Genomic DNA, 26,587 nt, shown 5'->3' on the forward strand with positions numbered 1-26,587 from the left:
GTTTGTCCCTGGGTCTGCTCACTGTTCAAAGTTAGGAGCACTGGCCAGGTAATGGGCAGAGTGGAGCAACAGGCGGAAAGGTACCATGTGACCTCAGCATGAAGGGGCTACGTGTCAGCCTGAGGATGCCACCTTATCCTCCAGCTAAGGGGAAGCCGGTGCCCTAAAAATCAGTGAGGTCAACATTTTGTGCCAGATGAAAGCAAAGCAAAGGGTTAACAATGCGGGATGCACTCAGGTGGGATCAACTATGGAGACCCCTCTTTTGTACACCTTTCAGAGTCGTTTGGGATGCTGCCGAATGTAGTATTGCCTAACTAATTGGAGACATACTTCTCTTGCCAACAAAAAATAGGCCTGACACAGTCTTTAGAAAGTTGTGTTTGCAAGATGAGCCATTAGTCCTAGCTGTCAGGATAATCTTGTTCAACTAGTCATTTAGCTGCTAGTCATTTTGTTACCCGCTTGTGCTCTTACTGTTAAAAATCTGTTAATTTCTTCTTTAAAACCCACACTGAGTCAGACCGGGTTCACTGTGCCCTGGGCCTTTCCATCACTTGACACTGAGCTTCTTAGCAAGAGCCGGAGGTGGGACTTTTTGGCACATGCTGTTTATCCATCTTTGAAATAAGACCTTCATCGCAAGTCGAGTTAAAAGGAAATTCCTGTAAAAGCATTTTCAGTGATAGTCTTTGCTTGTTTTTTCACTTGCCCAGAACTTTCTGGAAATTTCTACTTTGGGCTGAATTTTCTCATTATTGTTTTCAGTATAAATTTGTTTTGTTTTTTATTAATGGAAAGTTTGGGGGGGAAAAATCCCTTCAGTAGCTTTTAAGTTATGAGAATATGAAAACATATACTTTTTCCAATTGAAAGAAATCTTTGGACTTAATCAGAACCTTTGAGGACTGCGGTAGACTGTCAGCACTGATTGATTCAACCCCGGCTTCACATGGGAACTACCTGCGGGGCTTTTAAAAGTACAGACACCTGAGTCTGAAGAGTCTGGAGACGCTGACGTGGGTCCCACCAAGGCCTGGGATCAGGTGGCTCTAACCTCGCAGGCAGTGTGGAGCTCTGCTGTCCTCGGAACAACCACCCTGATGGCCAGCCTTGAGAAGAGGCAGGAGTCTAGCGATTTCAGAAAGGAAAATCACTTCTTACTGGGGATCATTTTCTTCCCCTTCAGAAAAAAAAAAAAAAAAAATTCTGCCCCGTGAAACACACAGCTCTCAGAAAGATGCGAAGGAACTTAAACTCGAAAGCCCTTCCATCCGCCCGCAAGTATCGCTCGTAATCACAGGCACCGCGCGGCGCTTCCTGTTCTCAGGAGAGATGGGCTCCCCGCCGCACTAGCGAGGAATCCCCTGCGTAGCTTCAGGCAGGGGATTTCTCTCCGGGCCTGTGGGCTCCGACCAACGAGGGGGGCTCTGGGGACCCGCCAAAAGTTTTCCTGGCTGTGTGGCCACCTGCTCCGGTGGTTCGGGTCTTCGCCTGCGCTCCCGTGGGTGCTTTCCCTGCAGTCCCGCCTGCGGCAGCTGGGACGGGCTTCTCTCCACTGGTCACACAATTAGTGTGACTTCCAAGGCAGACCACAGAGAAAACCAGACCCAGACCACGAAGGAAGTCCCTTCTCCCCTGCCATAAAGTCCCCCAGGCGGAAGCGTCACCCCGCTTCCTCCTCCCTCCGCCTCTGGGCCAGCACTCGGTGAGCCCACCTAATGATTCTGCTGCCCCCCCCACCCCGCCCCCAGTAGGACGCTGCACAAGCCTGACGCCGCATGGCCTTACGGGGACGCTCTTCACTGGCTGCCCCTGCATGCCAGGCAGTGCGGTGAGGGATTGGTTTTAATGGGACCCAACCCCTGGCCTCCCAGAGAGACGGGCCCAAGTCACTGCATGAGGTCTCCCACCCCCAGGCCTCATCATCAGCCTCGATGAAGTGTCAGCATGCCTGACATGCATAAGAAAAGGTTTAGATCACCATGAAGTGCTGATATCATATGAGTAACTGCATAATTTTGTACCAAATCAAACCGTAAATTAACAATGTAGACAAGTGTTAGCGGCCCGTTCCCAATAAATACGGTGGGCCCACTGAAAACCAAGGCAATCGTATCTCTCTGCTTAAAGCCTGCGCCTCAGGAAGAACCACGGTCCTGTTTAGCCGCAGACCGCCGGAGGCCAGCTGAGGAACACCCGGCAGGCTCCCTGGGAAGGCACTTGGGGCCCCTCTGCTGTCTGGCAGTCATGCCCAGGCCACACAGGTCCTGGCACTGCCTCGGGGGAGGCTCGGGGCTCATATGTGGCTCTGTGTCCCAGATATGGCTCCTTTTTCAGGGAAAAAAAGTGGTTCCTTTATTGAGAAGAAGCAGTACAGGAAATATTTACATCTTTTCCTCCTTTAATGAGCTCCGAGTGAAGTGGATAAATCTCTGTGCGCAGCAATCATCGCTGAAGCAGGGTGCGAGCTCTCCGAGCCTTCCTCTTTCAGTGCGGTTCAGCCCCACCGTGACTAAAAACAACCAGCCAACAAGCACAAGTATTCAGGAAGGGAAACTAACTACAGAATTAAACCACAGGAGAGAGATGTCCCCTTCGGGACTCTTGAGGGACGAGGGCAGCCTCCGCCCTTCACTCGGGCTCCTCGAGTGGGTTCCTGCCTGTAGGATCTCATGTCTGCAGGATTTGATACTTCCATCTGGCCATTTTTGTTGACAATTCAAGTCTTAGGATTTCGCTATAACATTGTCCCACGTTTGTTCCCGGGTAGGCCTTTCGTATTTCCTTCTTGAAACCCTGTCCCCGCTCCTCGCACGCAGCCAGCAGGAGGGGAGCACGCCCTGCTGTGATGGCTCCAGCCTTTCTTGGGGGGGGCTGTGGGGTACCCCCACACACACCCCCCGGCAGGCTTCAAAAGCACTCCGCCGTGGAAGACCAGCAAAGGCCTGCTCAGTGAACTTGGGAGAAAGCCTCTCAGACATGAGTGTTGAATAGATCTGTAACACAGCCAGTTGAGCTGGTAAATTAATACACATTGTTGGACTTAGGCAGACATCCTCCATCCTGCTCTCAGATCCCCCAGTTATCTGCAGAATTCCCCTTCGGTTAAGAAATGGTGAACATATCTATCTTACAACCTGGCTTTTTATGTGAAATGTCTCCAGTTAGAGAAAATGGGAACTAGGTGGCTATCATTTAAGGAAGTTCTCTCTGCCTATCACATGAAACAGAGTTTAAAAATGAGAAGGAAGAAAAAAGCCGCCAAAAAAATGTAATTTCCTCTTTGACAATTTTTTCTGAATAGGAACTTAAGTAATCCCACTCAGGAAGGAGGGGTTTTTTCTCCCAGTCAACTGACACCCCTCCCAAGAGCCAGGGCCAGCTTGGATAAGCCCACCCCAGGCCCTCTAGGCTTCCCGCAGATTCAGACGGAGCATCTGCTGCTTCAGAATCACCTGCTTTCCTCTCCCCTTTATCTGTAGGTTTTACTGTAAGGCTGAGAGCTGATACTAACCCCATGACAGAGAAACAAATGCAGGCATACTTCCTATCAATGAAAAATATACATATATACACATATATATATACTGAATGTATGTCCCACACACATTCACAAGTTGAAAGCCTAACTCTAATGAGTACCCTAGACTGTGTCTGTATCTTGAGAGGTCTTGTATGAGGAGGTTAAGAGGAGGCCATTAGGATGGGTTATAATCCAGAAAGGACCGGTGTCCTTGTAAGAAGAGGAGATGAGCGCAGAGGCCCTGGGATGTGCACACACAGAGGAAAGACCATGTGACCTTGAGAAGGTGGCCGTCTGCAAGCCAGGAAGAGAGGCCTCAGGAGAAACCAAACCTGCTGACACCTTGATCTTGGACTTCTAGCTTCTAGAACTGTGAAAAACAAATTTCCATTGTTTCAGCAGCCCAGTCTAGGGTATTTTGTTGTGGTGGCCCTAGCAGCCTAACGTGTGCACACGTGTGTACGCGTGCACACTTATGCCTTTGCCATGAGGAGGTAAAAAAATCTGAGTGGTGAGTTGCAAGGCAAAGCCTTCTCATTGAATTAATTCTAAATGCTGAGTCACATGAACATGTTGCCCAGTAGACGCCCCTTTCAGGCTTGCTGGATGGGGGTCCCACTCCTCCCGCCTCCATCCTCCCACCCGCGGAAGCCTCTTGGAACATCGGCTCCCCTTCTTTGCACTGAAGAACCACAGGGTGTTCCCACAAGAGCAGAGCTGAATTCCAGCCATCAGGATTGAGATATGTGTGCTGTCAGCAGCTAATAACTCGGAAGACTCAAACGACGGCATGGGGTGCAGTCCATGCTTCTGAAGTTTGGGGCCCTGTCCTTCTCCCCGTCTTCTCAATACCCAGTAAAGCACTTTTCCCACTGGAGGGACTCAAAAACTATTCATTGACTGAGTGAATACAAGTCACATCAGAACTAAATGGACAGAAGTAGCCTAGTTCAGAGTTCCTGTTGTGGCTCAGCAAAAACAAATCCGACTGGCATCCATGAGGACGAAGGTTCGATCCCTGGCCTCGCTCGGTGGGTTGAGGGTCCAGCATTGCTGTGAGCTATGGTTTAGGTCGAAGACACAGCTTAGATCCTACATTGCTGTGGCTTGAGTGTAGGCCGGTGACTATAGCTTCTATTAGACCCTTAACCTGGGAACCTCCATATGCCTTGGGTGTGGCCCTAAGAAGACAAAGAAAAGAAGAAGAAGAAGCCCAGTTCAAATCCTTAAGCCCTGAGAGAAAGTCATTCTTTTCTGGAATTGGTAAATGCGTTATTCAAAGTTTTGGATATCTAGCCTTCAGTTTTGCATCCGTAAGCTTCTTCATTATAATTTTTTTTTGTCTTTTGTCTTTTTAGGGCTGCACCCATGGCATATGGAGCTTCCCAGGCTAGGAGTCTAAATCGGAGCTGTAGCTACCAGCCTACACCACAGCCACAGCCATTCGGGATCCAAGCCATGTCTGCAACCTATGCCATAGCTCAAGGCAATGCTGGATCCTTAGCCCACTGAGTGAGGCCAGGGATCGAACCCGTGTCCTCATGGATATTAGTCGGGTTCATTAACCACTGAGCCATGATGGGAACTCCCCTTATTATAATTTTTATCCATAGGTATTGACCTTTTTTTAGCATCCTCTGCTGATCGGTTTTTATCTTATATCTCTACAGTCTAAACTTGATTATCGTGAAAAATGCATCAGATGTTCACTATGAGAAGTACTATATCAATAGCTCATGAAGCTGCTTTAAAATGCTCTCACTGAGAAAGAGATTAAATCAGTGCTTTTTCATAGCAGTACTTGCAATGCAGCGCAAAGCTGTCCTTGTGGCACTTGTGCAGAAGTCACGAGAGCAGTTGATGGAGTCACTGTTTAAGGCATCTATTCCAGAGTTAACAACCACCTGAAAACAGGCTCTTAAGCAACAACAATTTCTGGTCTTCCTGGTTCTATTGGCTGGGCAGCTCCTCCACTGGTGTCCTGTGGTCTCACTCAGATGACAGCTTTCAGCTGGAGAGTCCCTGAAGTCTGCAAGTGGGTGCTGGCTGGGCAGGGTGCATGGTCACTCAGGCTCTGGGAGGTTGCCGTCTCGGAGCTGCACACAAGAGAGCAAAGGTGGAAGCTTCCAGAACTCACATGACAAGCCTTTTGCTACATTCTCCTGGCCAAAGCAAGTCATGAAACCAGCCCAGCTTCAAGGAGTGGGGAAGTAGATTCCATCACTTGATGGGAGCAGCTGCAAAGAATTTGTGGCTGTGTTTAATCAACCACAAGATTGCAGCAGATCCTCAGTCACCCCAACTCTCTCTGTGAGCAAAAGGGGGTGACTCAGGAAAGTGGTTCTCTGAGCTGGTGTTCTTCTGAGGAGGAAAACCAGACCCGGCCTCTCCGCCCAGCGTGGAAGTGCACCTGCTGCTTTGAAGCCTCTCCTGCGGCCGTAGGAAAGGACCCCCTTAGAGAGTTAACAGATCAGTTTATCCAGAAAGCTCTTGCTGAGGTCACTGGTTCTCGAGTTTGGCTGCATGTCACAATTCTCCATAGAGTTTTGCTTTTCTTTCTTTTTTTTTAATACTGCTGTCTGGATCTCAGCTTCAGAAATTACAATTTCACTGGTATGTGTGGCCTCGGTGTTGGGGATTTTTCACAGCCCTCCAGGGGATTCTAATTGCAGCTCAATGTGCAGAGGACTGCTGTTTAAACTTGAAACTGCCTTTTCTCATTTGGCAAGAAAGATTCAACTAACACTTATTGTGTGTGTGTGTGTGTTTGCCTTTTCTAGGGCCGCTCCTGTGGCATATGGAGGTTCCCAGGCTAGGGGTCCAATGAGAGCTGTAGCTGCTGGCCTACACCACAGCCACAGCAACACCAGATCCGAGCTGCGTCTGTGACCTATACCACAGCTCATGGCAATGCCGGATCCTTAACCCACTGACCAAGGCCAGGGATCGAACCCGCAACCTCATGGTTCCTAGTCAGATTCATTAACCACTGAGCCACGAAGGGAACTCCCAACTAACTCTTATTTATTGTACCTGGTCATTTTCGATGCATAAGCGAAAGGATAATGTCATACACACACACACACACACACACACACACACACACACGCACACACACACACAGACGTGCGCAGCATGCTCTGGGAGTTGACAGTAAAGGAAGTTTGCCTTCAGGTGTTTCAGGATTTGCCGAAGGGCAAAATTCTGAACAAGCTAGTGTAACTTGTGGTCCATTTGGTTTCCTTAGCCCAGGGCCACTGGAATTGAGTCACCAACAGGTGATTACCACGTTTATTTGAAAAAGAAAAAGAAAAGAAAATTAGCAAAACTTCGTTCCGTTAGATCCTGGGACTCTAAGTGAATCAAGCAGTGCCTGCCTTATCTCTCTGGCTGCCTATCAAAGATTCTTGGGATTACTCTGAACATGGAAGTTTGCACAATTCCTTTGGAGTAGCCTCCAGGTTTTTATCTGGAAAAGTAGTGTTGATATAGCAACCAGGAGCAGAGATGCATTGAGATATCTGATAAAAGCAGAAGCATAACTTCTGACTAGGGAAGCCGTCATTTTACTCATTCTTATAAATGAACATTTGTGAACTTCCTTCTGGGCCCCAGGACTGTCTCAGGGTATCGGAATGAATTCTCCGTTGTGAGGGCCTGCAGGTTCATTTCAGGGTCAAGGCAGATGCGCAGAAGCCAGGAAAATGCTGGAATTGAGGCATAAGCTAGTGATTATAAAAATGTCATTATGGGAGTTCCCATTGTGGCTCAGCAGTTTAAGAACCTGGTGTAGCATCCATGAGGATGCGGGTTCCGTCCTTGGCTTCTCTCAGTGGGTTAAGGATCCAGCATTGCTGTGGCTGTGGCCTAGGTCGGCAGCTGCAGCTCCAGTTGAACCCCCAGCCTAGCAACTTCCATATGCCTCTGGTGTGGCCCTAAAAAAATCTATGTCATCATGCAAACCACCCCAGTGCCCGGGAAGCAGGAGTAAATGCGTTTACTTGTGACTTTTTCTTGGGGCTTCACCAGGAGGCTCTCCAAGTGCAGTCCCCGGCCCAGCTGCCTCAGCATCGCCTGGGAACCAGTGAGGACCGCACAGGGCCAGGCCTCTCCCCAGACCTGCTGACTCGCAGGCTCCGGGGTGAGACCCACAGCCTGGGTTTCAGTGAGCCCTCCAGGTGGTGCAGACACATGTTCAAGTCTGAGCATCACTCCCAGGCAGACTTGAGAAACGATGTGCTGAGCTTCTCACAGAGGATACAGCCCAGAGAGGAATGGCGTTCAGGCTCAGTTTCACAGTCAGCATATGCAAAATTTAGGAAAGATAGAATTTTTTTAAAATATGCCTTGTGGTTCCTGGCATTTTATATAACGTTTCATGGCCCAAAGGCAAGAGGCAAAACCTTGTGGGGTTTTTCTCTGTAGGAAGAGCCCAGGCGTCATGGGCTACAAAGAACACAGCAGAGCCCTGGTCCCTTCCGTCTACTCTCAGAAGGGCAGAGCTGAGCCGTTCTGAACATCAGCAGTGTGTACGGACAACCCGCCCTTCTCCCGTGGCCTGGCGTCAGTTTGTTCTCATCTCTGAGTCCATTTCTCTATGGGAGGTTGTGTCAGGATTACCAGAATCATCGTGGATTCACCTTGACCCCTCTGTTCAGAGGCTTCACGTCAGAGATCACACAGTCTCTACACAATACCTTGGGATCTGAATCAGAACCAATCTGGACCAGAGCATCAGAAAGGCTCCCATTTGCAGGAAAAGGCGGCACTCAGCAGTTCCAAGCATCGGGGGGTGAGGGGCCTCATGCTGGGGGGTTGGTCACAGAACCTGCAAACGAGAAGACCAAGCCACGCACACCCACTGAACACAGGACTCTAATCGCGGACAGGCTCACTCAGGCCAGGCTGGAGTTCGGGTGGAGACCCCCTGCCCCTCCTTCGGGGTGGGAGCCACGTGGATGTGGGCCACGTGGCCCCAGCTTCGGCTGCACCGCCCTAGACGCCACCCCTGGTCCCCATGCCACTTTCAGAGGCCATTCCCAGGTGACTTTCTCAGGAGACACCAAATAAGGCATAGTATCTGAGAAAGGGACCACACACATTCAAAATGACAAATACTTCTCTTTTTAAACATTTAAACAGGGAGGTAAAAAGCCCTGGATAATTTTTTTAACATGACAAATGAAAAAAGCATTAAGTTTTAAAAAAAAAAATCAAAGTAAATTAGAGTAAATATCTCTTTAAAAGGCATTTTGGAAGCATGGGCTAACTAAATATTTGTCCATAGTTTCTACTTTTTTTGTTCAGATTTTTTACAAATGCCACACAGGAATTTCGTAGACTGCGAACAACCTCAATTTTCGTAATTTTTGTTTTTCTTCCAAAAATTCTGCTGAATTATGCCGTCGTTAATGATGCTCAGGGTTGCTGACATACCCTTTTCTGACATCGAGTTTTCTTTGTGCAATTTTTGGGGCCAAAATACAATCAGAAAAGAAGGATTCTTTAGTTCTTAAAGTGATATATGCAAATAAATGGGAGCATCGCCTTGCCTCTGACATTGCAGTAGTTATATCATCCGCATTCACAGATTCTAATCTCCTCATCTCAGGATATTTTATTTCAAATTCCTTATCTTGATCTCAATAAGTGGGGAAGGCAGCTTAAAAAGAACATTTTGTTCTAGCCTTTCTTATTTTCAAGCCAGCTTTCTGAAAACACAGGGTTCTTCACATTTTATGCTAAGGCTATTTTATAGTCCAATGTGAAGATAAATGAATTATCACAGAGCTCTTCGAGGCAGATTTAAAATGCACGTGTCCCCCACAGAAATGCAGGTATTCGTGGGCACAGGGGGTAATTCTGCAAGACCCAACCCTCTGTGGTATTTAGGGACACTGTGGTCCCAGCAAACCTCGGGGACGTGCAGGTAACCCCTGTGCAGTAGCGTGAGTTAAAATTTGGCTGGAGAACAGCCCTTTTCCTGCCAGGGAAAAAAAAAATGACCTTAAAGGACGTGGACTGGATTTCCTCTAGCCCAGACCAGGTCCCCACCTGCCCACCGCCCCGCCCCCCCCCCGAGAGACCTGGAGCAGGCCGCGGTTGGGACGCCTCTTCCAGCCCCATCCCGCTCACAGACTTTCCTCCAGGTGTCTTGGGGAGAGGGAGGCAAGGAGTTTTACTGCTCATCCACTCTGACCTCAGTCACTGAATAAAGAGAATTTAGCAGAGCTGGGTGAAGCCCTCACCCTCACTTAAAGGTGAGAACTGAGCCCGGTCTGGCTGGAGGATTCAGGACAGCAGTGAGGTCACAACAGAGAGAGAGGCCAAGCCGTGGGCCGCAGGGAATTCCACTGCCCCCTGGTCCCTGATTCTTAGCCCTGCTGTCCAAGCCACCTTGGCCCACAGAGTGTGGGACATGACCCCGGGCAGGTGAAGCTGGAGGATCCGGGATGAGACAGCGGGATTCCCTGCTCTGGGGCTGGTGGGGGCAGGAGGTGAGGAGCCGGTCACTGAGGGGGCCAGCACCCAGGACTCACAATACCAGCCCTGTTGTCGCAGGCCTCGCTTAGGTGAGGGGAACCTGGAAAGTCCATGGCGTGAGTCTGACGGGCTGGCATCAGTGTAAGGCTGCCATTGCCGCAGCCAGGCTGGGCAGAAGGGCCTCGGGGTCAGTGGCATCCCCACAGATGGCAAGGCCACATCCTGACAGACAGAAGGTCCTTCTGGATGAAGCAGGGACAGAGAGGCTGAGTGACATTTCAGCACTGGTAAACGTAGAGTGAGGGACCAGTGCTTTCATTTACTCGGAGAATGTTACTGCGGAAAGCGAGGAAGCAGAGGCGGTGCCTGCTCTGTGCCTGCTCTGAGCAGGGCACAGGCAAGGGCAGAAGGGGAAGACTGGCCCCGGCTTTCCGGAGACACAGACTGAGCTGCTACTGCAGAACCAACGAAGGGAGCTTGATTCATTCTGGAAGAGTCTGCGCTGCTCAGAGGAGACGGGACTCGAGCGGGACTCGGAGGGAGGGGAGGGTTGCCAAAGGCGATGTTCTGATGAGCAGCTTTCCGGGGGGAACAGCCTCGTCACGGGCCTGGAGACACGGGGTGCACTTTCAGAGAGAGACAGTGGACTGTGGCTAAAACATGACGGGTGGGGAGGGGGCCGTGATCAGAGAAAAGGCTAGATTCTTTTTAAATATTATTTATTGGTAGCTTGAAGACCTTTCTAGAAGATCAATGTATCGATCAGTCATGAGGTAGCCAGACCCTGGGCTGATGGAGAAGCCCTCAAGGAAACCGTGAGCCCTTTGGGAAGATAAGCCTCTAGGCAGAAATAGTTGATATGACTAATTCAGGAACTTGGGGCTCTGAGTCACTGATCCGACCAAGGGAGAGAAAGGAAGCGTGAGCTCAGAATGGAAAGGCTGGCTCTCCAGTGGGTGTTCCCACGGCACGAGGGGCAAGCCTGCCTCGCCCGCCTGGGGAAGATGGGTGAACGACTCATGAGACCTGCTCACAAGTAGCAGCCTTCGTGAAGCGGGATCCTGAGCCAGCAGGAGGTGCAGGAAGAAATCCAGGTGCTCTCAGGAAAGCCACGAAAACCCCACTCAGCATAGAAAGCACAGACCCTGGCTTGGAGTTTATTGTCTTTAGACACTTGCCACAGTACAAACAAAGCCAGTTCTCGGGAGAAAAATCGGTTGCAGCCAGGAGCGAAGTGATGAATGTCCTAGCGTGAGAGTCGTCTTTACAAGTGTGTTTCTTCAACCCGGCCGCCTGTCCATTTCTGCTTTGCTAGCAAAAGCCATTACGTTCCTTTCCATGTTACGAAAACTCTTGTCATGCGGGGTAAGAGCTTGCTTTTCAAGAGAAATTGTGAGTGAAGACAACAGAGCGAGTCAAACTGATCTTTCCATTTTGTGTTTGTTTTTTATATGGTAGCTTCCAGATTTCACCCTGTATTTACTAATGTTTCTACTATTGGTCAGAAAACTGCTGTCAAACTGACGTTGAGATTGTCTGAATCAGGGGTGCAGGACCTGTCCCCTTCCTACTGTGCTTCCACAGTGAAGACCACATGGCAAGCAGGCAGCACTAATGGGGGACGCCTCCCGGCTCAGCCACTGGGACCACCTGCTGTTGGTGGCCTTCCACCTGTCACAAAACTTACCTGTTAGTTAACCATGACTGTTAATCCCCCAGGGGCATCAAAAAATAGTGCTCCCATCAGTGGTCCAGCCACAAGAAGAGCCAACAGGTATTACTGCTTTAAAAACTGCCAGGGCCCTGACTTCCTCTTCTCTGTTGCCATACTTACTGCTAACTTCGCTGAAGTAGGGCATGGTAGGTTGATGGAAGTATTGTTGACAAGTGCAAAATGCTAATCTGTTTGTAAAATAGTCTCTGCAGGTCAATGAACCTTTGGTGCCATGTATTTTTTAAGGATAGTATAAATTGTATTCTATTTATTATTATTCATGAAACTGACAAAAGGAAATTTTGAAGTTTCGGGGGACGATGCCCTAGGGCTGGCTCTCTGTGCTAGGGGAGAGCTCCCCATCAGGACCCACCTGCACTCATCTGGCTGTACAGGTCCACTGGGTCAGGACATCTCGTGGCCATTTGTAAATGAATCACATGAAGGATTATTCTCAAGAGAAATCATGGAAAGAGCAATGGACTTAGTATCAAAAGACCTGGGTTTGAACCCAGCGGAGTGATGTTAAGTGAATTCACTGACACTTGGAGCCCCGGTTGTCTCATCTATAAGACTGGGAGAGTGATGGATTCGGTGCTGTTTTAGTGCTGACGTGGGATGAGGTATTTGAAAATGCCCAAGACAGTGGAGAGCACACAGTAGGTGTTACGTCCATCTCCCCACCCTCTCTTTAGCCTTGAAATCTTCAAATGCAGAGCCAATGCTGGATGCCAAGGATGGAGATGGCGTTTAAAAGAATGTTGCCTACTGAGAAGTGGTTTTGTTTTGGGTGGGAGGAGTGGGAGCGGCAGGGATTGAGCAGGAGAAACTGAAAGCTGTATCTCCCAGAATAGAAGAGGATTTGAAACAGCTAAGTTTTTCAAGACAGGCTTCACTCTGACCTAACCAGGAGCCTTCTGCTGCCTTAGGGAACAGCTTACTCAGCAGTAGCAATGCCCTCAGAAGAAAGACAGAACTTCAAGAACAACCTTAAAGAGAGAATTCCATGAGGGGTGCTGCAGAGATGAAAACATCAGGATGTGGATAAGACGTTAAATTAATTGCTCCCTTAAAACCCATTCGGCCCTGAAATTCAAAGTCAATGAATATCCATGTCTAGTCCCATAATTCAGTCTCAAAAAAAGAAGAGGAAAAAGAAGAAGGAGGAGGAGAGAAGAACATAAATGAGATCAAAGAGAATTTTTTATTCAGTATAATTTATAGCATTTGCATTTTAATGATTTCCTCCTCCGAAAAAAGTCCAGTTATCGCAACACAATTAACAGACATATTGCCCATTATTCAGCCTTTCAAAAGCATTGCTACCAAAATGCACATGTTTATATATGTCTATTTCATATTTCATAATACATTTAAAGACATGATCCTCTACATGAAAAAAATACATAACTGCCCAGCAACAATCAAATCTCACTTAAAAATTCAAAGAGTTTTAGGGTGACACATCCAAAGGGAAGTAGCCTTCTCCTTAAATCCAGCTAACTTCCCCATTTTCCCACGGCCGTTGTTGATGTCCGAGTTGATGGTGATGCCGAGAGGGACCGTTGTGTCATTGGGACTAAAAAGTGTAGTGACGTCACCACCGTAAAGAGCGTGGGACTCGGAAGCAGGGGAAGGGGAGGAGGACCAGGTGGGCAGCTCTTGGCACAGAGCCGTCGAGGAAGACAGGGGCAGGCACCGTGTGGTGGCTGTAAATGAGTAGGAAAGAGCCCTTCTGTCTAAGACCTGTCAGAGCGATTCATACACGGTGTCCGTGCAGACGGAGGGACTGCCAGACAAAGCATTTTGGCCGTGATTTCCGTGGCAAGTGGCCGTGGCTATAAATAGAGTGAAGAGAGAGGTAAATGGTGCAGTCTTAATGAGCCGTTCTCAAGCTTTTGGGGTCTCAGGAACTCATTACAAAATTACACCTCTAGAGTGCTTGAATTTACCTAGTTTGTATCTGCCAGGATGTATCTTAGGAGAAATTAAAACTGAGAAAAACGCAAAACACAAGAAAACGCAAGCCTGCATTCCCGCAGCTAGGAAAACATCCCGCATCGTGTGGCCTCCGGAAAACTCCACTACCTTCTCTCGAGAGAATAGAGTCAAAAAGGCAAATAGGGAGTTCCCACTGTGGCTCAGTGGTAACAAATCCAACTCGTATCCATGAGGATGCGGGTTCCATCCCTGGCCTCGCTCAGTGGGTTAACTATCCCGCCTTGCTGTGGCTGTGGTGCAGCTCCGATTCTACCCCTAGCCTGGGAACTTCCATATGCTGCAGGTGCGGCCCTAAAAAAAAAGGCAGATAGCACCTCAGTACTGTTATTAAATAGTTTGACCTCGTGAACCCTCCTGAAAGGGCTCCGGGGGCCCCCAGGGATCCCTGAACGCACTTTAAGAGCTGCTGCTATAGACCAAGTCTAGGAGTTTTTGAATTTCCTCAGGGGCCCCCTGGCTCAGGCTTGTGAAGAGAAGAGGCGAGGTGGACCAGCCCGTGATTTCCCCACTCTTCTCCCCCTTGAATCAACATACTTAAAAAAAAATTTTTTTTCATTTCATGTGTCAGGATTCTAGACTCATCTTCCTTTGAATATAGAACTCCATGGCAAAAAAAAAAAGGTTTTTAAATCACTGGTAGAATTGTGTCGTGTGCTGTAGGGGATGACATAAGAAACCCTAAGGATTAGAAAAGATGTCGTCTTCATTTTTAAAAAGAGGGAACTATGCCCGTGAGGATGGATGCTTTAGTTTTCAGAGCAGTGCAAATATTAAGTTTCTCAGAAGAACCTGAAAACGTAAGTATTCCATGAAAAACGTCGTCACATACATATTGGCAAAGAATATGTATTGTTATATTCTACCGTGACTGTTTCATAAATAAATGTATTTATTCAGAAATTATCCATTGGGTACCTAGCACACGCCTGGCTCTAGGCTAGAACAGTATAAATGCCCTTTTTGTAATAATAATAAAAATCAGTGCGTTCGCGTTGGAGGTTTGTAAGGGGAGAAGGGTGAAAGAGCACTAGTACCATCTTCAGAGGACCCTGGCAGTTTCGAGGGCGGGCACCTCCAACTGGAAGCCTGATCGCCAGATCCGTCCTGAGGTCACCCGCTGAGGCAGCAGGCTAGCGGCTCCCCGCCTCAGTTTCCCAGAGTCTGCCTGTCCAGACCTCCTCTTCGGGGTAAAGACGTAGCTCTGTCAAAGTGCAAACGGCTCCAGATTACAAGTGCTAAGAATAAAAAGGGTTTGGGAAGCCTTTCTTGAAGAATAAGCTACACACAGAAATGAGCCCCCGAGACTTACCGCACCCAGATGGAGAGATGGGCTATTACAGAGCCCCTCTCTGACCCCTTGGAGTCACTACCCACCCCCAGGAAATGATTTTCTGGCTTCTAGTAGGTGAGTATAGGTGAACTTGGTCTTTGGGGGCTTTGCGTACAAGATACACTCTTAGGTCTGGCCTCTTTTACTCTGTTTTTGGGGTTTTTTTGTTAGTTTGTTTGTTTGTTTGTGAGCCCCAACCATGTCACTGAGTGCAGTTACAGACTGTTCATTCTCCTGAGACTCCACTGTGAGAATGTGTCCCAGTCCAGGTATCTGTTCTGCTGTGTCTGAGTCATTTCACCTGCAGCCTCAGGCCATAGCAGAGACCAAGGATTTGCTCTGATCCAGAAGGAGTGTCCGCAGGTGAAACTCACCATCTCCTTCCTACTTTCAAATGGTCTGACCACAGGAGTGTTTGCTTTTCTGCCCGTGTCAGGACTGGGGCTGACCTGACTACGACTTAAGGATGGGGTTGGAGAAAGCAGAGGTTCGCGTGGTGACGGCTCCTCATTCCAGAGGAAGCAGACCTGGCTTTTTTTTTTTTTTTTTTTTGGTCTTTTTAGGGCTGCACCTGCAGCTTATGGAGGTTCCCAGCCTAGGGGTCCAATTAGAGCTGCGTCTTCGACCTACACCACAGCCACAGCAACACGGGATCCTTAACCCACTGAGCGAGGCCAGGGATCGAACCTGTGTCCTCATGGATGCTAGTCAGATTCGTTTCCACTGAGCCACGATGGGAACTCCAGACCTGGCTTTTGACGGTGGCTGTTTTTCAAAAGAGGCAGCGGGTGTCCTGGGCTTCTTGAAGGGACAACATCCCACACCCAGAGGGTGGTTATCAATGTCTGGTGACTAATGAGCAGGGGAGATGGTGAGTGGGAGGGGAGACGGCGCCCAAATAGAAGACGAGGAACAGGGGGGGCACCTGAAATTACCACTTCAGAAAACAAAGCGATGTTTACGTACAGAATACCACAATTTCTTATTCACACATCCCACCCATGACATTGATCAGACCCTTCACTTTATGGCCATATGTCATTTTTTCCACCCCTGGTAGTTCGCAGATGTTTTACTTTGAAGTGGAAGAAGCAAAAAAAAAAAAAAAAGGACCAGGGCTGCCCTAAAAGGAATGAGGAAGTGAGAGCTCTCCAGCGTCTGGCTGGCCGGGTCCGGGTCTGGGTGACAGCCCGTGATGTTCTTTCCGGTCTCAGTAAGATTCTGAATTTCCACCTGCCCGCCCCCTCGCCTTATAATGCAGAACACGTGAAGTTAGAGCCGTTCCGTCTCCTCTCTGACAGTGGATTAGTAGGAGCAGAGTGTCATGCTGTTTCTCCCATTTTCCTCAGTTCACGGGAGGTGAAAGAACTCTGGCTGGAGGCCCTCCGAGGGTGAGTACCGTAAATTAACGTGACGAGACCGTAAGCTGCCTAGCGGGTCCCTGAGCTGTAAGACTGTATCTAACAGAAAACGGCTATACCGGCTCTACCGTGGAATATGCAACAAATACTTTTATAAAGAATAAACTCAGAAAGCTTGGCTTTAATGGGCAGCCTGCCCTTTGGGGGTACAGGGAATCTGTACATGTTAATCTTTGCTTTATGTCTAGTTTAAGTAGCATCCTAGGAATACGTTTTTTCCTTTTCTGATGAGACGAGAAAATCTGTGCCGAGCAATTAAAACAGCACCCTGACACAGAGTGAGCGCTCCAGGAAAAAAAAAAAAAAAATGTCAGTTGGTATTACAACTGTAATGCAGTTATCTCCTGATGAGAATGTAATAAATGAATAACAAAGTTTGGCAGGATGAAGGTATCAGGTTTAAAACATTGAGAAATTAGTGTGTTCAGATGCTGTGTTTAAATAACATAAGACATCTGGGAAAATTTTTCTACCTGATAGTTTCAAACTTCGCGTTTTGTCAGAGTGCCGCTGAAATTGGCCAACACATTCTGTGTAACCCTCCTAACTCTTTCCTGTATGACTTCTCGTAGACAGAGCCAAGGCCACACGGGAGCAAAATTCATCACTGGACAGTCAGCCCAAACTCTAATGAAGTTGACCAGCAGCTGCCATGCTGTATGTGCCCTTCTTACGTTTCTTAATTCATGTTTTTTCAAGGCAAGAGTCAAAGATGTTTCCCTAATTTAAGTTTTTCTCTTTTAGTCAAAAACACTAAATGCCAGTAATATGGAGACATTAATTGAATGCCAATCAGAGGTAAGAAAGCAGTTTTTAAAACTTTTTATCTGCACTGTGGGAAGATGAAAAGCTTTGTATTAATGGAATGTCATTTGTATTATTTAGTTATCAGGATGGAAAATCAATAGAATAAGTGTAGTGAATTAAGCACTAATATTAATTGAGATCTTATAGGATGACAAACAAGACTTTAATATGGATTCGAGAAGCTAGAAAAAAATTAGACTATTGACTAATTTTTGTTATGAATAAGATGTTGATTTGCGTGGAAAGACTGGGCAGATGTCTTCAATCATTATTTTTAACTAAGATAAATATGTTTTAGGGTGATATCAAGGCACATCCTCTGTTGGCATCATGTGAGAGTGAAGATAGCATTTGCCAGCTAATCGGTGAGTTTTGAAAATATACTGATCTTTTATGTAAATGATAACAACAAAGGTTCTTGGTTTGCAAAACCACAGCGCTTTACTAGGAATTTTTTTTTTTGACATGTTCTTTTAAAGACCACAGAACATTAACCCTCAAGCGGCAGGAAGGCTCCAGCTCCCCAGAGAGCAGGTCAGGTGCTCTGGTGGGTGAGACCCTCCCGAGGCCACCCCCAGCTCTCCTGAGGGGTCCGAGTGTGGTTACAGATTCCTGGCCATTAAGGTTTTGACAGTTGGAGCGTGCATACTTGTGGAACATACACAGTTGCCTTTTCCATGCTCTTCCTTCTCATATGGAGAGTGATTCTTTTAATTTGTCAGTTGCAGTTGATGTACAGTGTTTTGTCAGTTTCTGCCGTACAGCAAAGGGACCCTGTTATACACACACACATTCTTTTTTTCACATTATCCTCCATCCTGTTCCATCACAAGTGATGAGATATAGCTCCTTGGGCTAGACAGCAGGATCTCGCTGCTTATCCACTCCAAATGCAATAGTTTGCATCTGCTAACGCCCACCTCCGAGCCCCTCCCACTCCCTCTCCCTCTCCTGGAGAATGATTCTAAGAGCACAGGAAGCAATTGTTGCCCATCTCAAATCCCAAAGGACCCACCGTTCACTCTTACTTTTGCCACAATTCATTGTAACCCTGACCCAGTTCTCCTGAACTCTGAGGACAAGCCAGGTCTGTATCCATTCTCTTCCGTTTGCCAGTATAAAAAGTGTAGAAATATGTGCCAAGGCATTTGCAATATAGCTTTTACCACTGGCAAAAAAGGAGAAGGAAGGAGAGCGAGAAGAGAAGGAAGGAAACTTGGGAGATGTTGCACCCACTGAATATCCCTTCAGTGGAAGGGCCCTTGAGGCACAGAATCGTGAGAATATCCTAAAGGAAAGAAATAGGAAACGGTATTTTGAAAGGATGGAATATCTTGATCAAGTTTTACCGAGAATTCACAGTTTCCAGGTCTAAGTTCAAACCTTCCCGCCTGCCCGGCCTTGGAGCACCCCGCCCGCCACCCCTCGGGCGAAACCCTGGAAGCGCCTGCGGGTGACTTCGTGACGTAGCTCCCTCTAGTGGAGGGTGCCGGCATGGCCACTGAGGTCAGTGGCCCGCGGGCGAAGGGCCTTCAAACCGGCCTTGAGCAAATCGCTTCCTCTTCCTCTAAGTTTCGTTTTCTTCACTCCTCAAAGGAGCAAAGTGAAACAATCTGTTTCACCTCAGAAATATCCACCGTGGTTATTAAGGGCAATATGTTAAAACGGTTGTTTATGACCTATTTAATTAGGTTTTGCCCATTTTCTGCAGCAAAGAGCTGATGAAGAGTAAAAACAGGAAAGGTGGAGACTTTGAGGAACCTTGGTGTTGATGTTTAGGGGCTGGTTGCCCTGGTAACAGGGTGGTGGTTTTTCGGGTTGATTTCTCTAGATTAAGATTCACACCCTTCGCTTCCTCCGTTCTTCAAAAACGATTCCCCCACATGGCAAACCTTAGTGGACTGTATCTGTTGTCTTATCTGGATCCCTGTGTATCAGTATTTGAATCTGATTTCTCTTTGCCTTGTTTTTGTGGCTGTAGAAATTAAGAAGAGAAAGAAGGTGCTGTCCTGGCTCTTTCTCCTGAGAAGGCTTTCTCCCTCCTCAGACTTTTCTGGAGCTTCAGAGACGGAGTTGAAGACGTCACTGTTTGCTCAGCCCTTGTCGGCTCTCTGCAGCGACGAGGACACGCTCCCCAGACCCATTCAGGTAGGCGCACGCTCACTCCTGACACTGCTTCAGAAAAATCCTGTGGAACCTGAGTGTCATTGTCAGGCTAAACCTGTGTGGGCCAGTCTTTCATTTTTCCCATTTTGGAAAATGGTGTTTCCGCCTCTGAGTGCGGTTAGGAAGATACCTGGCCACTCACATTCTAGAAATGAGCTGCGTTCGCCCCTGTGCTTGGGTAGGCAGTCCCTCCCTCCTTCTGCCCTCGTGGAGTTAGGAATGCTGAAAGTGTGTACCTTCCGAAAAATCAGCGACCAGGGGTTTATAGAGTTTATGGTCAGAAATCCAGCGTTCACGTGGAATGACTTGAGAGGCGGGAGGCCTGGAGTGCTCTTAGAAGGTGCGGATTTGCGCCTTCCCGGTTTACCTCCTCTTAGAAGAAGGCAGGGTCGAGGGAGACAGCTGATAACAGCTGGACTGGAAGGAAAAACTGGCATAAGGAGTCACTTGTTAGGACTGTCTCAGATCCTGGAGGAGGAACTTTCATGGAGAGAACCTTTTATAACAGGTAGTTGGCTACTGTTCCTGTCCACGGTTTTCATTCTCTTTCTCCAACCTAAACACAGACTGTTTCTGTATTAGCCACAGCAGAGTGTGTCTTCAAACCGAGGGTAACCGCTTCCTATTTCTTTCCTTTAGGATATTCTCACTATTCTGTGCCTTAAAGGCCCTTCCACTGAAGGGATATTCAGGAAAGCGGCCAACGAGAAGGCCCGAAAAGAGCTCAAGGAGGAGCTCAACTCCGGAGGCCTCGTGGATCTGAAAAGTCTCCCTGTGCACCTGCTGGCCGTGGTCTTTAAGGTGAGTTCATAGCATTGGTGCCAAACCACCTGCCCGTGGGCTCCGACACCGCTAACTCCCAGGAAATAAGAAACGGACTCTTCACCCTGCAAAGTGAAGGACACTGATCCTGAAGTTTAATTTCTTTTTTCAGTTAAGCCTTTATTTATTTATTTACATAAGCATCTCTATTTCTGTGATCCCAGATTCCAACAGAGAGTGATGCCTTAAATTTCCCCCGAATTTTGATGAGCAAAGGCACTTGGATGGTCAGGTCCATCGCCCTGAGTCTGGTGGCCCCTCGAGTGATGGCCTTGCTGTGCCCGTAGCTAGGAAGTTGCTGAGAGAGGGCTCAGGGCAGAGATTTCCCCAGAATAATCAGCTGCAGGAGGGAGAGGGGGCACCGCGTGTGGCGGGGCGAACGGAGTCCCTGAGAGGCAACACGAGTGAGAGGTGACAGGTCGCCAGCACATTGTGTAACGTTGAGCCGCCCCTTCTGTCCTCCAGGACTTCCTCCGAAGTATCCCCCTGAAGCTCCTTTCGTGCAGCCTGTTTGAGGAGTGGATGGGCGCCCTGGAGAAGCAGAGCGAGGACGACAGGATCGAGGCCCTGAAGCAGTAAGTTGCCGGAGTCACTCCCGGAGGCACCGTCTCCATCCTTCCATTCCCCACATAGCTGTCAGAGAGCGTGACAGATACTGCGGCGTTTCGGGAATTCCAGAGGAATTGTCCATCTGCTCCCAGAATAAAAGGCAAGAGGTACCCTGGAAATTTTCAAAAAGTAGTTTTAGCCAAATGAGAGGAAGCACCTCCTCAAAAGGTAGAAAGCGACCTTTCCAACTCCCAAGTCCCAAGAGGTGGGGAAGCCTAGGGGTGTCCTTTACCTGTCCATGTTGCTGTCGTGCAAAGCAACAATTTTCCCATAAAACATCCCTTAAAGCAGAGTAAACCATCTGGAAGGGCTTGTCCATCAAACCCCACAGCATCGTCCATATTCTTATAATTAAACACAATGAAAGTTATATAAAACAAATTCCAGTGACAGCAAAAGCAAGTACATACGCAAATGAGAGCATGCCCTCTTAGTGACTAGAATCTTAGACAGCTAACCTGACCATAGCAGCACTTTGGCCAAATCCTATGAAAAGCAGTCTGTATATTATGATTAGCTCACAGGGCCAAGTATTTTCAATGAAATATTTATTGAATTGAAGGCATCAGAGTGTCTGTCTCAAATCGAGAATCCTAAGATTATCCTAAAGTAGAAACAGAGCCCTTTTTAACAGTGTCTTCTTAGGAGAAATGCATGATCCCTACGTGAGAGCCACATTTTCATTTTTTGCAAATGGGAGGCTTTACAAGTCTAATTTATTGTAACTAGTACCGATGTTGCTGTTGAAGTGCTGCCTGGACCATATGTACAAACATGCTCTTATAAACTGATTTATTCTCCATAAGGATTTCTCAGGACATATAAAAATGTACCCTCTTCATTTGATGAGCACAGTTTTTAAAAAAGCAAAATGGCTGTACTCAAAAAAAACACAAAAACAAAACACAGTCTTGCAGTGTTAGAAGCAGAAAGACATTCTGCATGGCTAAACGATAAGTCATTTGTTAAATGATTTTTAAGATATATTAAGTTATGGGGTTTAGTGCCGGAGTTAATTCTCCTAACCCCAACCCTAACCCTCTAACCCCAACCCTAACCCTAACCCGTGTTAAAGGGCCATGTTATTGGTGCCCTGATCACAAAGCCCCGTTTCTCAGGGCTTCGGGATTTTGTGGTTAACGGATTCATTCCATGTTAGTTACCACTGGAAGTGTCTAAATGAACCTTTCACAATGTTTCTTGTGGAAATGCACCTTCCTCATTTTAAAGGAAGTCTGGGTTGGGCAGAAACTTCCAACCGGCTGTCCTCTAGCCAGACAGGACATGAGCCTGCCCTAAAACCAGCCTCCCCGCCTCCCTTCCAGGGTGGCAGATAAGCTCCCCCGGCCCAACCTCCTGCTGCTCAAGCACCTGGTCTCCGTGCTCTACCTGATCAGCAAGAACTCCGAGGTCAGCAGGATGGATGCCAGCAATCTCGCCATCTGCATCGGGCCCAACGTGCTGAGCCCAGAGAACGAGCACGACCTGTCGCTCGAAGCCCGGAGGGACTTGAACCATAAGGTTTGTTCCCATGTGTTTCTGAGAGACTCACGGTCTGTTTGCAAAAGCCACGCAAAACGGTGCCTCTGAATTTCTCTGACGCTCGCAAGACCACGGTGAAAATCCGACACGCGAGCGCTGTGACGGAGTCCCGCTGTCTTAGCCGCGTGCCTGGGAGGGGCTGAGTAAGGCTGGGCCCGGGTCCTCGGCCGTCCCGCGAGGCAGGGGACCAGGGCCGCCCTCTTTACATGACTTCCCCGGGACGGCCCGGGCCTCTCCCGCGTCTCTCGTTCGTGCAGCACACTCGGTCTGTCCGACTGCCAATGCGGGAACGTCCTTACCAAGGTGAAAACCTCAGGGACTCTAACGTAATAGGGTTTTTTAAAATTCTCAAATTAGGAATGCATATCTCAAAAATAATCGCAGCAGAGAGGATTTGTTACCGACTTTCTGGATGCTCCTTTCAGACCCATAAGGATCTCTGCAGCTCATTTGGGCGCCTCCCTGACGCCCGCTGTGTCCCCATCCACCCCCCCTTCCTTGCAGCTGACCACCTGTTCACTTCTCCTCACAGGTTAAGACGCTGGTGGAATTCCTCATCGATAACTGCTTCGAAATATTTGGGGAGAACATTCCGGCACATTCCAGCGTTGCCTCTGATGACTCCCTGGAACACACGGACAGCTCAGGTACGGAATGTGCTCTCGAGCGACTCCACCTGAGGGGGAGGTTCCCGCCCGGCTGCCCGCCCAGGCCGGTCATGGGAAGCATCTCTGGCATCTGAAAGCAGAAGTGACTTCCACAAAGCCCCGAATCCGAGGAGACTCCTGTCTGTAGGGAAGTCATTAAATACGGAAGCTCTTCTCTGACTTCCTGCAGCATGGCCTCGGGCAGCCGCAGCCTGGCCCTTCCCCTCGCTGCGTGCTCCTTCAGGAAGAGCCGCTCGCTTGGCCGAGGCAGCTTTCGCCGCAGCTGGAGTGAGGAGCCTTCGTGGCCACCCAGTGGGCCCCTGCAGTGGAGACGAGTCGGGAGGGGCGCCGTCCGAAGGTCCGTTTCTAAGTCCAAGAGCAGGACCTTTTCGGGACGTGCCGTTTTCTCTTTTCTCAGTTCCTCTCTCCTGTCACGTGCCTGCTTCTCCTCTCCACCTCAGAATAGCAGATACGCACAGAAACAAAACCCTGTGTGGCCACTTTCTTCCACATCAAGCCCCAGTGTAGGGCCACCCAGTTCCCCAGGGCCACACGCACTCCAAGCAGGGTGACCTGCACGGAGGTCCATTTCCAAAAGGGACAGAACAAAACTCAGCTGCCCCATCACTTTCCCCAGATGTGTCGACCCTGCAGAACGACTCGGCCTACGACAGCAACGATCCCGACCCCGACGTGGATGCCAGCAGCGCCATGGGCTCCCCGGGCAGGCAGCCCCCAGTGCCCTCGGACCCGGCCGCCGGCTCGGAGCCCCGAGGCCCACGGCACACCTGGGAGCCGATCGTCAGCTCCGTGGCCAGACTGAGAGGCTCGCTCGGTCAGGCCGACAGGAGGTACTCGGACCCCAGCGTGGCATCCTCGCGGGGGTGCCTGGACGGCTGGAGAGCAGAGCCGACGCTCGCGCGGAGTGAGGATGACGTCACCGGGTCCCGGGCCGCCTCCCTTCATGCCGCTGAGGACGCCGAGGACCCGTTTTCAGAGGAGGTGTTTCCTGCAGCTGAAGGCAGAGGCCTGAGGCCACCGGACCTGGGGCTGCAGAACCTGGCTCAGGGTTTGGTGGCCCCCAGGGGACCAGCCCGCCAGGCCGCCTCCACTGGCTCCCTGGAGGCCTACTCCGACAGCTCGCCCCTGGCCTCCCCATCCGGGCCCAAAAGGAACTTCTTCGCCAGACATCAGTCTTTCACAAGGGCCGAGAAAAGTAAGCCCAACCGAGAAATTAAAAAGCACTCCATGTCGTTCTCCTTCGCGGCGCACAAGAAAGCGCTGTCCAAAACCCCCAGCTCTGTGGCCGCCAAGTGCAAGGGCCTCCCCAGAGACCACGCCAAGAACGGCTTTCAAAAAGAAAGCCAGCTCGCCGGCCGGATCGTCCAGGAAGACTTGACCGACATCCACAGCCAGACTGCTCTGGCCTTGAACTCCGGGTCCTCCGCCCTCTCAGGGGAGGCGGTGGGTCAGAGGGGCCCTGGCAGCCCCCCCTCTTACGAGGAGGCCCTGCGGCACCAGGCCTGGGACCTCGCAGCCCCCGGGGGCCAGACAGTGGGCAGCATGCGGGCCAGGATGCTGAGCCTGGACGCCGGGCTGCCACCTCCTCCCCGTTCCCAGGCCCAGCCGTGGCCCGGGAGGGAGGCGTGGGAGCAGAGCAGGACTGTCTGTGCTTCCGTGGCGACGGTAGGACAGGTGACTGTCACCGGGAGACCGGAGTTGCAGCGGCTGAGGCTTCTGTCCGAGTCTCGCCAGAACAAGCAGGAGCTCGTGGCACAGCGGTGTAGTCAGCCCGTCTTTGAGGCCGACCAGCTCCGCTTGGCGAAAGAATCCTACGTCTAGGGGGACAGGCCCGCCGCCAAGACGCGGCGCGGGGCATCTCCGCAGACGGCCGGCTGTGTCGGCTCTGTCGAGCACCGCTGTCAGACTCTCTTGTCCCAAAAGTCATGAATAAGCTCCTTTGGAAAGGTGTGTGGCCCCCGCCTCAGAGCGGACGGCTGCACAGCTGCACCGGGCACGCGGGCGGTGTCTGCGCGCCCGCACTTGTGCAACATGTAGCAAGCGGATAAAGCGCAGTCCAGACCGGGTGTTCGATGCAAAGCTGTCTGTCTCTGCGCACACGTGTACATATTTGTGTGTGAGCGTGCGGTCCACTGTCGCTGTTCTCCGCCTCCTGGGGCACGTTTCTAGCCGGTAGTGTTTGCAAAGAATCTCTCCCTTTGGAGGTTGCGGAGCGGCGTGCCGGTTCTGCTGTTCTCCACAAACTCCGTGTAGGGAAACGATGGCGTCTTCTGTTCGACGTTTACTCTCCTAGGCGGCTCTGCCATAACCCCGGCCCACGGTAAGACGAGAGTTGAGTGTTTGGCGTTACAGACTCCGGGAAAAGAAAACGCTGCCGTTCGGCGGTAGGAAGAATACTTGCATGTGTGCTTGCATCGTCTGACTTTCCGTCTGGGCGGTGAAGATGCGGTGCAGGCGGCGTGGTGAACTGATGTGCAGCACTTTGAGCCTCTTGGTCGTCGGCGTGGCTTCTCCAGCGGCGGAGGGCAAGTTACCTTACCCGCATCGGGGGTCACGTATAAAACTTCGGTACAATCTCACTACAATAAATTGCCTTCCTTGCTTCCGAGTAAACCGTTCGTGCTTTACCAGTATGTTGCCCCCTCCCTCTGTTCATAGGCACCCCCAAGAAAGTCACTCACCCCAGGGGTTCCTCCGCAGACCTTTACTGAGCGTATATGCGTAATTCTAGGTTAATACACAAGCCAAGGTGGGGCTCTGGGGCTTAGGAAAAAGAGACAATCCCTGTTCTCAAAAAATGTGCAAAACCATCAAAATATACCCTCTTTAAGCCATTTTTGGGGCAAATGGTCACTCAGAGGCCAAAAAAAATTAGTATGCAAATGTAAGATTTCCTGGTTTCAGTAAAGTTTTCAGCACTTGAAAAAAATCTTTTTATGATGCTCAGTTTGCTTGATTATTAGCAAACATAGTGCCGAAATATTTGTCATATATTAGAACTTTAATGTTCAATGGTTAAGATAGTTATTCTCAGAGTTCCCACTGTGGCTCAGTGGGTTAAGAACACAATATAGTGTCTGTGAGGATGCAGGTTCCATTCCTGGCTTCATGTAGTGGGTTGCAGATCCGGGGTTGCTGAGACTGTGGCTTGGTTGCTAATGTGGCTCAGATCCTATGTGGCTGTGGCTGTGGTGTAGGCCGGCAGCTGCAGCTCCAATTTGACCCTTAGCCTGGGAACTTTCATTATACCATAGGTGTGGCTCTAAAAAAAAATTTTTTTAAGATTTTTATCCAGTATCTTGGCGATGTTGGACTCTTATTTTCCTTACTTTTCCAACCTCTTTCATGAAATATTGCACGTTTTTGACTTGTTAAAGCAGTGTTTTTGTGTTGGCTAGCTACCTAGGTAGCATGTGTTGGAGATCGAGTCTTTTCAGAGGTGATTTATCAGCAATGTGGTATAAAGTTTAAACTGTTGTAATTCAGATTACTCAAGGC

At 49.3% G+C, this 26,587-nt stretch overlaps 1 protein-coding gene across 13 annotated transcripts in view; it reads left to right on the forward strand.

The window, feature by feature from the left end:
- Positions 1–25,702, forward strand: part of TAGAP (T cell activation RhoGTPase activating protein) — a 74,935-nt gene extending 49,233 nt beyond the window's left edge. For 12 of the 13 annotated variants that reach the window (XM_085024755.1, XM_085024460.1, XM_085024660.1 and 9 more), the window contains 10 exons: positions 16,404–16,445; positions 17,048–17,132; positions 17,220–17,273; positions 17,581–17,647; positions 19,264–19,430; positions 20,088–20,249; positions 20,736–20,845; positions 22,205–22,400; positions 22,954–23,068; positions 23,706–25,702. In XM_085024755.1, the coding sequence (XP_084880881.1) occupies positions 17,106–17,132; positions 17,220–17,273; positions 17,581–17,647; positions 19,264–19,430; positions 20,088–20,249; positions 20,736–20,845; positions 22,205–22,400; positions 22,954–23,068; positions 23,706–24,910 (2,103 nt within the window). In that variant the 5' untranslated portion in view covers positions 16,404–16,445; positions 17,048–17,105 and the 3' untranslated portion in view covers positions 24,911–25,702. 13 annotated transcript variants of the gene reach the window in all.
- Positions 25,703–26,587: the final 885 nt, after the last annotated feature.

The sequence above is a fragment of the Sus scrofa genome, chromosome 1 (assembly GCF_054392235.1).
Source record: "Sus scrofa isolate SSC_HxYL_T2T_F1_AM1 chromosome 1, Sscrofa_HxYL_maternal_Yorkshire_Landrace_v2.0, whole genome shotgun sequence".
Lineage (NCBI taxonomy): Eukaryota > Metazoa > Chordata > Mammalia > Artiodactyla > Suidae > Sus > Sus scrofa.